Consider the following 16,672-nt stretch of genomic DNA (forward strand, 5'->3'; position numbering starts at 1 on the left):
TGAGGCCCCCTTCAAGCTTTGAGTGCGTTCCACTCATTGCACAGGCAGAGGGGAACAAATTATTGATCCACGGGAGATAGGAATGAGGAACTCAGGGAATAACATGTGATAGACGGAGTAGCATAAATATAAAGATCAACATTACACAAGGTTTACCATTGCATTAGATAATTAAACAAAATCGGAATGTCAAATTAAATCATCACTAATAGTTCGGCATTAAATTAAAAATTATTTTGTTAATTAGTTTCATGGTGTGCTAAATTGTAAGGTCTGTGAAGTAACCTTCAGATATAATGCATACCCGATACCTTTAGACAAAATTAACCGAATATACAAATGTTCCATGCAGAGCAATACTAATATTCCGATATCTTACCATGGTGAGAGGTTCCATTACTTCTCAAAGGAGCAGCTGGGCTGGGAGAGGTTGGTGTCATCGGAGGCTCAAGTATGTCTCTATACTTGGAAACCATCAGAACGGAGATGAAGTACACAATTGCTAAGGATAAAAATTGAGCCTGCTTGGTCTCCTCCTAAAAAAAATATGATCACTAAATTATTCATACATGAAAACTCCAGAGATTCTGGCATGTATAATTTAATGAATCCAGGGTTATAGGGGATACAGATTTTTTTTCATGCCATTATACTATGACAGCAATCACAAAAATATAATGCCTTATGGCTCTAAATACTAACCCCATTCATTGACCACTAAGATAGGAGACAATGCAAAAACTTCATGAAAATTACTAAGAATACTTGCAGATGAGACAATTGTGAGGTAATATGCAAATAAATTGATTGCTACCATTTATAGTAATAAATAGTGAAGCTTGTAACAGCAGAAATGTAATTATTAAGATACCTCATATGAAACTTCAACTCTGTCTAGATCCTTTAGGTCTTAATAAAATAATAGCAAGACAACCAATGGTGGCATACAATTTTGGCGATATTTCTCTAAAATGCAGGAAAAGGACATTTTTTACAATGGAACTGTCCAAAGCAAGAAGCCATCTGCCATTAACTTACAACATCTCTGTAGATCACAGCTCTTAGTCTATTTACATCCATATCTTGTAATAGCTTTTCAGGATCTTTCACAGGACTTGACTGGCTGGCCAGGTTTTCCACTATATTCTGTAACAGAATTTAAAAACAGCTTTTTTTGTTTCATTCAGGTTAAAAGCATGCATACTAATAATGATATTTTTCATATTTTTTCCAATAAGAGATTCAAATAAAAATCATCATGCATTAGCAACACAGTGTATGCACGAATTTACTATTTCATTCCAAAATTTGCTGTAGCAGTAGCTATTTATGAACAAATTTTTAGCATAATTGAATTCTTTTGTTACCCCAACACTCAATTTTCTGCAAAACATTATATTTGTATCTACTGGGCATATCTACAGACACTTCAATGGTAAAGATAAGAAGAGACAAAAATATCGGGGGATCACAATAAACCCTTGTTTACCTTGTCGTTAATTCATCAGGACTTCATCAATTTTCCTCTTTGGAAATAGCAGCAAGGCCAGAAAGACCCAATATTACTGGTTAAAGTTTAATAATGATTAAGGCATATCAGCATGAATATGCATTACAAAAATATTCATCGTTAAATGCTTCTGTTATTCAGATACTTAGGTCTAGTGTTTTTTCCTTGTTCACTGCTGGGAAAAGGGCTTTACCTGCACTTCAGCCGGCAGCTTCAGATAAGAAGTACATACCTGAAGATCCATTTCTAACCAATGAAAATAGAGGAATCCAAAAAAACCCTAGCTCTTCAAATTCAACACTCCATTTTGCAACAAACATCTGGTATTACATATTTATGGAGGTCTTAGCCAAAAGGGGATATGAAAGAAGTTTAACAAATGTCCAGGTGAGTGTGTACTATGTGGATCGCTCAATAAGTCCAAGAAAAACTATTATTTTGGGTAGATTTATTTTATTTTTCAACATAGCATTCTTTTAACTCAGACGTCTTTCCAAGCATTTCTCCAACTTTTTTAAACCATCCAAAAAGCATGATTTCAGAGGGTCCTCAAATTAGGTATCTGTGTTGGCATTGACCTCCTCATTCAATGCGATTCATTTTCGGCTTAGCCATTTTTTCTAGTTTGGAAAACAAACAAGTTACTGGGATCCAAACCTGGTGAATACAGTAGATGTTCTAATGATTCAAATACTTTATTTCCATAATTTTCACCATTAAAACTGCACACAAGTGCATTGTCTTGATGAAAATGAATTTTTTTGCCAAATGAGGATGTTTTCTCCTCATTTTGTCACTCGACTGGTGCAAAAACATTTCATAACATTCTCCATTTATCGTCCATCCTTTTTGCAAGTAATTGATGTAGATGATTCCACAGACATCCATAAAAACTTTAACCATCATCTTGTCATCCAATTTCACTTTCTTCATAGTCTGATTGCCTTTACAAAACCCACAGTTTCGACTTTCTCTGGAGGGCAGTAATGTATCCATATTTTGTCCACAGTTATGCATGTACAATGAAAATTGTCAGGAATGCAACGGAAAGGGAACAAATCAGCCTCAACCACATGACTCCCTTTATTCTCCACTGAAAGCAATTGCAGCAGGCATCTCACTGAGATGTTTTTCACACCTCTTTTTTGATCAAATTGGGAAACACTGCACCTTGCTATATTCCTGTAGCCTCAACTATTTCGAAAACTTTGATTCATTGGTCACTTAAAACCATATCATGGCTTTTGTCGATCATTTTGGAGGAAATCATTTCCACTGGATGTCCCAAATGATGCTCATCATTTGTGGCTGTATGGCCAGGTTTAAACTCATTTATTAAATTGTAAACAGTAGCAAACACAGTCGTATATGTGCCACGAACTTTATCCGACTCGGCTTTCATCTCTTTTGGTGTTAAGCCATTTAAAAAGAAGTGTTTAGTCAATAAGCCAAGTGAAACACATTTTTCTCCAGTTTTCTAAATAAACTATAGCTTGTTGCTTCAAACGACTATGAAAATGAAACCATGTTTTGAATATAACTGAAATTTAAACTGCATTTAATTGAGGGATGAGGCTTACTAAATGCAAACCTTTTTTGATTCTATGAGAGGCTTCTCTTGGATCTCCTAGGGAGTTATTGAATGACCCACACATTTATTTGGGAGTAAATTTACAAATACATTGGGCCTTAAATTTACTCTGCCTTGGGAGCAAGGTAACTAATAAAAGCATGGCATAAAATCATGAAATCTTTCCCGCAGCTTCAAAAAAAAACAATATTTAGATTATAAGCATCAGGGATTACCATCCATTGAAAAATATTTTATAATGTAATAATACCAAGAATAGGTTTAGTGTTCCCTTAAAACAAAAGAAGATTATTCAACAACTTTAACTAAAGAATAATTTTACCAAAGCACACATGTGTGTCATTAGTACTATAAAATAAAGATCTGTGTGATAGGAATAAGTTACCTCAAATTGAAAATTGTTTGCAATGAAATAAATCTAGGCATGGCATACAGAGGTTTAGAGTATGGGTTAGTAACACTGAAAAAAATACATTTGTTGGAAAACTTTCAACGACTCCTTTACTTTTCCAAATAACCACCGCAAATCTTCGGACCCATGGGACCACATCCTACTGCTCTTGCTGGACAAAGTTCCCCACACAATGGCGTACTGTTTCCAAACCTGTTTCTAGCCTCTCACCTTTGGTGATGCCTGAACTCCTCGGATGAGTGACTGGAGATGTGCTGCTTTGTTGGAGATGCTATTGTTTGGGAGAGCAGGGGGCGACATGGATGGCATTGGACGGCTTCGCTCCTTGCACTCCAAGCAGTTTCTCACGGCACAAGTGCACACCTGGAATGGTAGCAGGCATGCCGACGTTTGTTCAAAATGCTCATTTTTCTTAAACATAATGCCAACATTAAATGAATACTAAACAAATGGCATAAATATGATTGACTAGAATCAGATAACAAAAACTAAGGGTTGACACAAATGAATAAAAGGGACACTGGATTGTAGGCTGATAGCTGCAGAGCTTCCTCTTTGGGTTGTAACATTTCAATGACTACAATTTCTACTATTAACTTACTTAAAATAATGCATACATAGGAGGTATGTCCAAAAACCTTTTGAACTTCGTTTACTGCAAAAAAATACTTCACTAACAAACCATCGATATGGGTCCCCTTCAAAGTAGTCTCCTCCCCCACGTATATATTTATCCCAATGGTGTTTCCATTCGTTGAAACAGTCCTGGAATGCTTCTTCCAGAATTCTCATAAGCTCCTCCATCAAATTTGTCTCTCTCTCCTGAATGGTAGGAAATCTTTTTCCTTTGAGGTGGGGTTTTAGTTTAGGCAACAGGAAAGGGTAATGTAGGGAAAGGTCTGGTGTGCAGGGTGTGTGGAAAAGCACAACGGTCTTGTTTTTGGCTCAAAACTCACGAGTCCTGAGAAAGGAATGAGCCAGCATTGTAGTGGTGAAAAAAGCACTTGCTGCTCCTCCAAAGATCGGGCTGTTTTCAGATCACTCTCTCTCCCAGGCATTTCATAACCCCAAGGTAGTACTCCATGTTGACCGTTTGGCCTTCAGGTAGGCATTCATGATGCATAACTCTCTTTGAATTGAAAAAAACAATCAAAATCACCTTGCCATTCGAGCGAAATTGTTGAGCTTTTTTGGGACTGGGGGATGTTCCACCAATCCATTTTGAAGATTGCACTTTTGTTTTGATGGCATATCCATGAAGCCATGACTCATCACCTGTTATGATCCTATACAAGAAGGTTTCATCCTGTTCAGCTTGATCAAACAGTTCCTGAAATATCATTACATGAAGAACACAGTGTATTTTTCCAATTTTCTTTATTTGGGTTCGACTAGTTTCAAAGCTTAGGCATCATCATCAGGTAGAAATTAGTCAAGTTGCAGTCCATTTATATACCATTCTTGTGGGGGAAGGGGTGAGTGAGAAAGGGTGGGGGGAAAGAGGAAGGGCTGTGATCAGCATCGATGAGAAAGGGGAGAGGGGTGTTAAGCTTCAGGAATGGCTCTAAGTGGGGGGAAGGAGGAAGGGTAGTAGTTAAGTCTTTCCATGAAAGAAAGGGATGCTTCCAGGATTGGGGAGAGTTGTTCAAACAATAGATCGTGGACCAAATGACCCTTTTTCAAATTGTTTTTCTGATTTCCATCTCTTCCCACTTGTTCATCCTTCTTCCTTTGTCCATTTGGTGTATCAGTTCTGGGTTGCAATCGCTCCCATCATTTTCTTCCCACAGATGCCTGGTGAAGTGATATTGCACTAGGACACGTTTCGTAAAACAGCGTTTATGTTCCTCTGCTCGTGTTTTTAATGATCTCCCCATTTGGCCTACATAGATAGCACTACAGTCCTTAGAAGTTTACTTGTAAATGCCACTTTTATTTTGTTTTTCCACTTTGTCTTTGGATGAATGATTTTAGGTTGCTCACATCGTAAAAAGCTATCCGAAATTGAAGAGGTTGCGCCATCTTTTGTGAAATCAATCCATAATAAGAGAGTCTAACACCATTTGTAACCTTTAAATCCATATTAACTGATTTGAGCAAAGGATTTTTTGTATTAAAAGATCGTTTTCCACGTGATATTTTTTCTATTAAAACTTCTTTGTACCCATTTTTTTAATCAATATCTTTCATCATCTTAGTTCTTGAAAAAAATTAGTTTTAGAGAGAGGTTTGTCTAGCAGTTTATTTAGCAGGAAATGAAAAACTTTTGAGATATGTGATGGGGGGAGTTGAAGGGGATGATGTGGTCTGTGGTGATACTTTTGCAAAAAATTGCAATTTCAAAACCCCGTCCCTTTTTTGACACTGTGATATCTAGAACAATGAGTTTCCCATTACGTTCTTTCTTACATGTGAAATTGAATTCTTTGCATTGGGAATTTAAGGTGCTCACACAATTGTGTAATTGCCTTTCAGTGCCTGTCCATATTGCAAGGATGTCATCTACGTGACAAAACCAACATTGAATGTTCTTTGTCAAAAATGAGGGACTGCCGAATAGTTTTTCTTCACATTTGTCCATGTAAGGCCAGAAAGGAGACACCATTGCTAAGCTCTCCACTACAGCCAGAAACCATCGAAACATCTCTGAATTAGTTTCAATTTTCACGGTCATTCATATTTATATAAAAGAGATTAATATTTATTTTAAATATTAAAGTGCTTATTTTATCAGGGAAACAGGGGGATCTGACAGGCAAATTCCTCCAAAAATAATCCCCTTTTGTATTGGGTGCAGTTCTTCCCAGGTTCAACCAAGGTGGTATGCTTCGGTCCCTTTGGTGGCATGGAGGAGCATGCTTCCATCCTTGTGTCTCTAGAAACTCAACGGATATCTTCGGAGGGTTAGCACAATTCACTCTCACTTTGATCCACTCGCCTTCACCTGGATCGACATTTCCATCCTCTTCTTGGTTAGACCCACTTGAGTCATCTCCCTCGGAGATAGAAGAGATGCGACATCTCTTTGTCCCTGGCCTCAGGGCATAAAGGAAAGGTTCTTCACTGCTAGAAGAAGTAACCTCTTCATTGAAGGTCTCGGATAGCAAATCACTGTTGTCATCATTAGCGATGAGTGCATCTTCCATATTCTTACTTCTCAAACACTTCGATAATGGTCACAGAGAAAAACTTAAAATAATATTTTATAAATTATACCAATATTAAAAATTACAAATTGCTGTATCTACTTGTCCAACAAGAAATGACAGGGAGAAAGAGGGGTTCATAGTTCAGGAAAACATCTTTACTGGAAGTTGACTTGAAAATGATATGGTGCATCGAAACTGGTCGTGAATAAACTTTTATTTTGTGAAAAATTGTTATAGTCTTCGTCTCTGTTCTTATGGAACAGTTCCACCACATCACACCTGAATCTTTAATTAATATTTCCTTGAATTCGTAAAATGTAACTATTTCTCCAATAAGATGCAGTTCTGTGAGAATTGAACACCACAGAATTTGCACCAATTCTTCGTGAAATTAGACGACAGAAAAGGTTAAGATAAATAATGAATATGGAAAAATGCAATAAACAGAGTGTTCACCAATGTGCATGAACAAGGAGAATTCATAAAAATTTAATCTCAGAAGTGTTTGGGACCAACACAGTCAAAGTAGGAGGGATGCAAGGAGAAGAATTGCGCTAGGCAAAGAGGCTTTCGCAAGGAGGAGGGAGTTGATGACGGGGACGTTGAGTAAGGACGTTAAGAAAAGACTCGTAAAAACTTTGATATGGAGCGTAGCTATGTACGGCGCGGAAACGTGGTCATTGAAGCAGGAGGATAGACGTAGATTGGAGGCTTTTGAAATGTGGGTTTGGAGAAGAATGGAGAAGGTGAAATGGACAGAGAAGAAAACAAATGAGGAAGTACTTGGTATGGTGGGCAAAGAAAGGCGTTTGTTGGGAGAAATCCTATGGAGGCAGGAAAAATGGATGAAGGGTGTATTGACCTGCAGTAGAATGTTGAAGACTGTAATAGAGGGGAGATTGTTAGGTAAACGAGGAAAGGGAAGGAACAGGATAGAGATGTTGGACGGGATGAAGGGAGGAAGAAAGCACTCAGAGATGAAGAGGGACCTGATGTAGAGTAAGATGCTGGATTTTGTGTTTTGTTTGGAGTCACAAAATATTTATTTTGTAGCTGTGTCCATCCAAAACCTACCTTAACCGGTAGATTACCTTATAATAATAATGAAACATGGAAACTTCATGTTTTATTATAATGCAAATTTTTAAGACATCTTATTTGTCAATAATTAATAACTCAATATTTGCTAATCTTGCCGTAAACTAACATTATAAAATAAATATAAAGAGAGACAGAGAAAGCACAGCCCAGCACGAAAGATCGTATGCCATTGGCCCAAGGGTAATGAAAAGCACAGGAGAACTTGGGAGACCAACAAAATGTGCACAATTAGCATATATCTCGAGAATTGGGGGAAACCATCTTCGCCCTAGGACGGTGACGCTTTTCTTTCACCCTATTATGGTAACAATTGTCAACAAGTCACATCTCACACCCAATTATGTATTGTTCTATGGTGAATAAATCTATCTATTATGAGCATGAGAGTCCCATGGGGGCTCATTTTTTTTGTTTTTTAATATAGAATCATGTGACACAAAGGTTTTTTTTTCTAAGTTTATCGGATGAGAGAAAAATATTTTTGTTTGGTGCAAGATTTCAACCACCCTTGGGTATTTTTCACCCCTCTCACCGTTCTAGGGTTGGCAAGCAACAGAGATAGAGCACAAGCCATAGAAAGAGAAGGGAGCTCTTATCACAAGGTGCAATAGTCAAAAACATTGGTCTGGTATATCAGCCCACTGGCAGTAAAATGGTTAAACTCTGGCATGAAGTTATTGAAAAGGTACACTCTTGGAGGTTTCACGATGGAGTAAAACATTGAGACTCACCAATCTGAGGCACTGCCTGAGGATTCCTCCACTGGACATATTCTTTTCAGCTTCCAGTTCACCAAAATTGAGAGAGCTTGCAAAAATGAGCACATCAGCCATGTTAACAAGCCGCTGCAGGAAGGAGACGGCAACTTCTATGGGCATCCCCTGCGTGGGCTCAATCACATCAAGCTCATTCTGGGAAGAGATAATTGAAAAGGTAAGTCAAAGAAACAAGCAGGAATCTCACAAACAATACAAATGTTTGCGCTACCTACCAATTAACTTGACATCTACGCTACTTGGCAGAACTGAGGAATAACGTTGGCATTCACACACACACACACATTCAAACCAATGCCCATCACATTCTATTGAAATGTCTTCGAGATATGATTCCAACCTTGAATAAGAGGTCAGTCATAAATGTTACAGAAAAGTCTAGTAAGAACAGTTTTAGATCCTTAAATATTTGGAATGGATGCCTAAACTGTCAGAAATAATTTATGTAGGTTTCACAAATGGAATAAAATCAAATTTATATTAAAAATGAATGCATACATTTCCCAGGGTATAATTGTACGATTTGAAGATGTTGCAGCCATGCCAAATTTTCAGAAAAAACTTTTTGAACTTTTGGATATGATTAACTTCAACTTGCATTAAAAACCCATCATGACAAAGCTGTGCACATTCTAAACACATTACAATTATGAATTTCCTTTATATAATTTTTAACTTGCATACTATTAAATATAAAAACTCTCACGGTGTTTATTTCTGATACATAAAATTTGCATTTGAGAAAGTGAAGCAAAACATTGCCAACATTCTAATACCTAGACCATTAATGTTGTACTCTCTTAATATTAATAATGATAATAGCTTTACTGGTCCTGAAGATATGGAAATACATGTATGAGACCCATCAAAATACAAGAGGACGGCAGATACAATATCAGTTACCAGAAAATAGCGACAAATTATGCGTTCAGAAATGTATCAATTTTATGAAAGTAATTATCCTGGAAATACTTTTTTTAATTTTAATTTCTAATTAGAAAACCTACTTACATTTTTAATAACTGAAGGTAAACTGTCCTGGTGTGATAACTATGAACATCTTGGGTACTGATCAAATTTCATTCAAGTTTATATTCATTGAGGTAAATGATAGAATGATACACATAAATACATAATAACGGAAGAATTCTCAATGGTTTAAATAGGTTTCTGCAACTGTCTGATCTTTATGCATTGCAGATGATCTTAGTTGCCCATTTACACAATTTAAAAAGTCACTCAGTTTTTGGTGAGTTGCCCTATGCTGCAATGCCATATTTTATCACTCCAGTAATCCCTGCTATCCTTCCACCTCACCTCACATAAACTAAAGTATCTATATATTTCCTTTTTCCATCTCTCTCTTAATATGCTCGAATTTCCCTGCCCTCATCATTGTCCTAACATTCCAAGTTCTTATTCTAACTAAATTGGTCCTCTTCTCCTGTGTCTTCTGTCCAGCAGCTGTCAGTTTTCCAAGGTTTTGCAAGGGTTTTGTGGGATGACGACTGCGGGAGCCTTGCCTCCCCTGCTGCCGGGCATGACACACAGCCGATTGGGCCGAGCCCCGTAGATTCTAGGACTCATATTCTGTAGTGTCCATCATATTGATCTTGGGAATGATAATTGAGGTGGTTTCCCATTGCCTTCCTCAATGGTGTTTTTTAACGTGACACCATCACTCACTGACCACCCCACTGGGGTCAGACGCCATTGCAGCCGCCTCACTGAGGAACAGACGCTGCGTGGACTACCTTTCGTCTGGCTCCTAGCCTTTGACCTATCTGGCATTGGGTGACCCTACCAGGAGCAATTATTTTTACTCCCGCCAGCATAGCTCTAGGGGTAATCGGAACACACAAGCCCTTCCACCACGTCAAGGTTGTAGTCAATGGGAGGGCAGAATTGATAACTGAATCAAAATGCATTTGAATAATATCTAAAATTAGGGCATTAAAAAAACAGAGTACACCTGTATTCAGCAAAGGGTTTCAGTAAAGGAATAAACTAGGCTTCAAAAAAATGTGAAGTGACACACCGAGTTCCAGCTGTTCACCATTGAGGAATGATGACCTATCAAAAATTTCATTCCTAAAAGATAGAATTGTGATGACATAAAAGTGCTTAACAAAAATGTGTACTAAAGCTGAAAACTTAATGAAGTGTTAATGTTCAGGTAAAAATAGAGAGCCATGTCTTACATTCGGAGACGTTGCTGAGGCCAGCAGTGGCAGAAGACCTCCACAGGCTATGATGAGGTTGTCTGCAAGTTGTGAGATCAAGTGCACTGTATTCACAACAAATATTGCATTTTCCCCACTGTTGACAAAATCCAGGACTGACTTGGTTGAGTGGCTGCAAAAAAAATGACAATGTAATCAGATGTTACCATCATGCATACCTTGTATTTGGCGACAGCGGTGCTAAGGACTTACCTTCTCCAGACTTGTATGTCAGTTTCCAAGGAGAAGAGCACATCAGAAAGGAGACGCTGATGAATGTAGGACCACTTGAATTCAGGAATCCTGAAAGGCGGTCGTGTTGGCCCAGGGCTGAACATCGGCCTTGATGAGTTCTTGGATACAGAGGAAGACTTTTGTCTCTTAGATTCTGAAAATAAGTAATTGGGAGTGATTTAAAGTAGAGGCCGTGCCAATGCCATGCTGGCTGACATTTTCAGATTGGTGCCCTGCCACTGGCAATGTCATCAGTGGGGAGGGATTGGAAGAAAGCTCATCCCCAACTCACTACCCATTGGTCTTCCAGATACCACGTAAGATAAGTGCAACTTGATCGGTTATTCAGTGTGACCAGATTGGGTGAGTTATCACTGTTTGGGTTACCTGGCAGGCCTAATTGGAGACTTAAGTTTGCACTTGGCACTTGCTCACCATTTGGGGTAATTGGATAAAAAATTCTGGACCACATGCCAAGACAGCAGGTACCTGTGGTTTTCATTGTGAAATTTGAGAAAGAAAACACAGATAAATTCTTTTTTTGACAAGGAAATTTTAAGCTGCACCAGATGGGCTGGCAGAAGGGATTGACGAATAGTGATAGAAAAAGAGAGAGTAAGGGTCGGACGGAAAGGGAAGCAGGGGAATTATAGTGAAACACGGATAGGATGACCAAAAATGAAATTAAGCAGCTGGATGGTACACCCAGGGAATACCTATTGCTATTTTCCCAATTCATGGCAGCTGACCTTAACTCTACTAACTTTCACCCCCACCAACTCATCATAGAACTGTTGCAATGTATTGCTTCGGATGGCAGTATCTATTTGACCACCGCAATATTTACTTTGGTCTTCTCTGCTGTCAGGCCTGCATTGCAGTCAATGCATGCAATGAACTCTATGCAGTTGAACGTGCTTTCATTGGTTAGATTTGACAATTATCTCTACCCACTCAGAGCTTTCTTATTGATTTAAAAACCTAACTGGAAAAGACAGCCAAGTCAAACTATTTTGAATGTTCTTTGTATGTCGTTCCTGAGTTCCTGGTTGCTGGTGGATGACATTCCTTGTAGTTTTGAATTGCTGTTGATCAGAATATGGATTGTGAGGAATAAGATTAAGGTGAGAGTAGGTGTTCAGGTATGGGAAAGTACAACCATTGGGAACTTGTGCTTAAAACAATTCCTTGGGTCCCAGAGGTGACAAAATCATTTGTTTCATGGTTCACTTATTTTTTGAGGATAGGTTGAACTTATGGCTTTCACTGCCTAAAGCACCAGTGTGAGTTTCAGTTCCTTTCTTTGTCTGAGGACAAAGACAGCAGGGTTCAGATAGCACAAGAAGGGGCCTTTAGAATACAATCACTTAGAAGATATGAGGAACTGAAGATGGAAATACAGATCACACAAGTGGAATTCAACATGATGCACAATTCATCATAGTTGATGCAGACTGTGCAAAACCTAATTTTAATAAATATATTAGCTATGATAATGTTTATTCAATGGAAAATAACCAAATGTCAAACTGCACGTGTAATTTTAACATTTTCAAAATTGTCCCCCTAAATTCTTTTCTTTCTTGTCAGCAAGAGGCTATGATTCAACACACAGTTTTTTGGAGATCCACATCTGGATCATATATTCTGCTGCTCGGCTTAATCAGAGGCAAAACATGTCACTGTTCAAAAACAATGTTGGGAGCAAGGAATATAATAACTGACTGTGCACCTTCTTCAAGAGTCAATGGCGCCCCTGCCTTTCATGTGCTCCCCTTTGCTCCCTATCCCCTTCCGCTTCCCAATAACTGGTGAGTGTCTCCAAGTTGGGCAAAGATTATACCCGTGCACAATTGTAACACAGCCATTCATTGGCTGAAGTGTCTTTTGTTTTCATATATGCTTCTAGAGCCATGGGAGAAGCAAGTGCCTTTTGTTATTGAAGATCTTATAATCCCATGAAAAGCATTACAACTGTTTGCCGACAGAGTGGTAATTGCAGCCCTATCAAGGAATTGCCCATGCCATCATGGTCCTAGACCAGGAGCAACATATTTCAGTGACCTATGGTGTTTTTACCACATTTTAGTGAAAGGAAGACCCAAAGAAAAATCTGAGAATATGTTTTTCCATACATCTTGCATTCACATTATTTGAAAGAGAAAACTGGGTTGACATGGAAATGTAACAAAATTAAGTGGAGAAAACTAATAAATAATACATGCAGTACTTTTGCATCATGCCATAGACAATATTCTGTACCATAATTTCAATCTAAATAATTTTTTACCATACAATTATTTCATAGTCCTTTCAAATTTCCACATTGAGAACATAGAAATCATATGAACTCTCATAAGTAGCTTTAGTGACACACCTCTGTAAGAATACACAAAATATTAAAAGAAGCTTACCGAAATGCACAGGATCAACTTGCGTTGATGTTGATGCGCTCCTTGGCCTCTTCATTGGTGAGGACACCTTCCTCACTGAAGGTCCATCAGTAGACTGAGCTGATGGCTGCTTTCCTATCAGCATACCACTCTCATCTTCCTTGTGTAGCTTCTCAGCCGCTGACGTTTCAGAGGTCTGACCTTCTGCATCAAGCCTCAAATCAACCGAACAGTCCTTCCCTTCGAGGGGATCACTCCGAGCATCCTTGACCTCACTCTTCCCAGCCTCCATTGTCTTCTCCATCAGAGCCCTCTTCTCTTGCGCATCCTTCTCAACACTCCAACACATTTCAACTCTTTCCTCTTGTGCAATCTCCACGCCCTCATTGGTGACTCCTTCTTCCTCATCTGCTCCATTCTCCTCCTTCCTGGCCTCATCAACAGCTTCCTCTGCCTTACCCATCTCCACCGATGGCTGCTTTTTTGCTTCTGACAAGTCATTTTCTGACTTTTCCTGGACTTTGTTGCTTCCATCTGCCGTTTCCATTTCTGGAGACAAGGAAATGGGAGTGACTGACATATCCTGAGAAGGTATACTATGACTGGGCGAGAGTCCACCATTTTCATACACATTTGAAGCAACATCTCTTTCACTTCTTGATTTATCAACGCCCTCCGTGGGGTCACCTCTGACTGATTGATGGGCAGGCTGATTGACGGGCGACTCCAACCCCTCAACTTCCCTCTTGTCTTGCTCTTCGCACACAGCCGGGGAACTCTCACTTTTTTCATCATTGATTTCACCGCCTATTATTGTGATTACATCCCTGGATGGCTTCATTTCCTCCATCAGCTCATCACTCTGACCCACACTCTCCTTTAAGTCTGAGGTTTTCTCATCATCGCTTTCGCTATCTTTCACCCCATTGCTGAATTTCACAGGCGAGGACAGCTCTTCCCTTTCAGGGAACTGTTCAGGTGAATCCAGTTGATTTGGCTTTGTACCATCATTGTCAGTTGGCACAGCACTTTTCTCCACACTCATCAACTCCTCACCTTTCATCTGCTGGGCGCCATCTCCTGACCCCCTCTCCTCCTCAATGCATCCGACTCCCTCTCGACCCTTTGTCTCCTCTGCTGAAATAACTTTCACAGTCACCATGTCATCAGCATCATCTTTGTCACTAGGTGACAAGGCTTTTGGGTAATGGGTGGGTGTGGCATATCCTTCAGATGAATCGCTACCTAGGACTTCCCTTTCCAGGGGAGGTGTCAGCAATTCCAGCTCATCAGTTGACGCTTTTCGAATTGAATCATGAAGACGCAGCACCTCAGTTTCCTCTGATTTCTCAAAGACCTCTTGAGAGTTTACAGAACTGGCATCCAAGTTCCTTGGCTCGTCTTCAACCACATTGGCAAGGTTTTGTTCCTCATTCAAAGGTTTTTCCAATATTTCGGTTTCTCCTGATTTAGGATTTTTAGTACTAACTCCCTCATCCACAGCCTTGAAACTTGTCTCCAGTCCTTCCGTCGAATCAGCCACAGATGCCGAGGTACCTTCGTTATCTGAAGTACCTTCTTTCTTAATGATTATTACTTCTTCTGGTGTTGGAGAAGACGAACTCAGCTCGAGATTTTTTTCAGAGTCTTTGTGTTCAACTGAACTGCTATCCCCACAGCTATCGGTCACAGATAAGTTCACTTTGATTGAGGCACTGTCAGAAACTGTGCATGCTCCCACGATGGAACCTACTAAGCTGTCCGCATCTGGCTCAATCACACTCAACTTCTCTGGTGTAATTTGTCCTGATAACACTTCTAGCTGGATACTATCAAGGCACTCAACAGACCTGTCTGACTTGGTTGGCGTTGAAAGAGATGGAAGACATTCTTGATCTGAAACAAACTTTTCCATCGGCAAAGTCCTTTCGTCCACTTTTGACTCTCCAAAGCTGTCCAGAGTCATAGTTACACCACTATTCATCATTTTGAGCACTGTTTCAGAAGAAGCACTGTCCACACCAGCACTAAAGGGTTGAGGAGAAGGCAGAAGGTCCAAACCAGATTCTGAACTTGACTGACGTGCAAGATTTTCAACTTCACTTAACGAACTGCCCACTGCTGTACTTTGGTCGACCTTAGTCGAGATGTCACAACTACACACTTCACTGACCACAGCCTTCCCCTGCTTTGTCTGTTGCTCAGTGATTACACTTTCATCCACACTCACAACTTCCACCTGATGACGCTCTACTCTTGTCTGGACTTCAATGCTGGAAGCGGTTGGTGCAGGGATCTCATGCCTGGATGCAGTCACATCCTCCTCTTCCGCCCCCTCTTCCTCCTCCCCGTCATTGTTGTATGCAATGGTGCCCTGCTGGTGCTGATGGGGGCGTGCCTGGTAGCTGGTGTGAGCATGCTGGTCCCATCCCGAGATGGTGCTTATGGGTCGCTGCTGGCGCACAGCTGGATCCGTGATGTTGTCAGAGCGGTGGCGCTCATAGTGCTCATACATTTGAGCAAATTGAAGCTTGAACTCTTCATAGGAGACCTGAAGGAATTTTGCATTCAATTAACTTCAAGGAAATCTCAATTTTATGATACCATATATTTTATCAAAATTCCTGCTATTATTTCAAAGATAAACAATAAAAACCTAATAAGAACAACAAGCACACAAACCAATTCCTGCCAAAAAACATGATCATTCATCAGTGCCAAAAAATAAATGCATAGTAAAAGTATATTTGAACTGAAATAATTGCAGGACAGAGTTGGCACAAATATCAAGTATGAATCTCAAAATTCACAGCAAAAATTATTTATATGGAGGTTATCATTATATTTCTTTAAAAGACATAGAAAATACTTGAGCATCATTTTTTGATAATTAATCAAATCAAAGAACAGAACATCACCAGACATAATTAGCTATGCTATTTATGACTATCACACATGCAATGAATTGATTGTGTGGTCCACAAGTTCTTAACAAAATATTACCATATTGATTAGAATACCTTTAATTCGTGAATCTACAGATTTAGAATTAACAGAAATTGAGGGCAAATTGAAAATGTCATTAAAATGCAAATATTTCAGAGTGTAAGTGTTTCCGTCTTGGCTAAGATCCTGGTCAAGGCAGATGATTTCTCCACCTTGAATTTGCTGCATTTTAATGAGTGTTTGCAGATGATTCCATTAAAGTTAGTCCCAGCATCTTGTGCAAAGGGCATCAAAACTAAGAATTGAAAAATACCTAGAGGAAACTAAAATTAAGTCAC

The 16,672-nt window shown here is 39.3% G+C and overlaps 1 protein-coding gene across 8 annotated transcripts in view; it reads right to left on the bottom strand.

Annotated features, from left to right (window-relative positions):
* rg (A kinase anchor protein rugose) overlaps positions 1 to 16,672 on the bottom strand; it is a 1,244,182-nt gene that overhangs the window by 549,936 nt on the left and 677,574 nt on the right. For all 8 annotated transcript variants that reach the window (XM_071597013.1, XM_071597010.1, XM_071597012.1 and 5 more), the window contains 7 exons: positions 13,410 to 15,939; positions 10,975 to 11,149; positions 10,741 to 10,894; positions 8,495 to 8,674; positions 3,724 to 3,876; positions 1,039 to 1,146; positions 380 to 536 (listed from right to left, as the gene is read on the bottom strand). In XM_071597013.1, the coding sequence (XP_071453114.1) occupies positions 380 to 536; positions 1,039 to 1,146; positions 3,724 to 3,876; positions 8,495 to 8,674; positions 10,741 to 10,894; positions 10,975 to 11,149; positions 13,410 to 15,939 (3,457 nt within the window). The remainder of the gene's footprint in view (positions 1 to 379; positions 537 to 1,038; positions 1,147 to 3,723; positions 3,877 to 8,494; positions 8,675 to 10,740; positions 10,895 to 10,974; positions 11,150 to 13,409; positions 15,940 to 16,672) is intronic.

This window comes from Hetaerina americana, unplaced genomic scaffold (assembly GCF_022747635.1).
Source record: "Hetaerina americana unplaced genomic scaffold, ioHetAmer1.1.p SCAF_8, whole genome shotgun sequence".
NCBI classification, from domain to species: domain Eukaryota; kingdom Metazoa; phylum Arthropoda; class Insecta; order Odonata; family Calopterygidae; genus Hetaerina; species Hetaerina americana.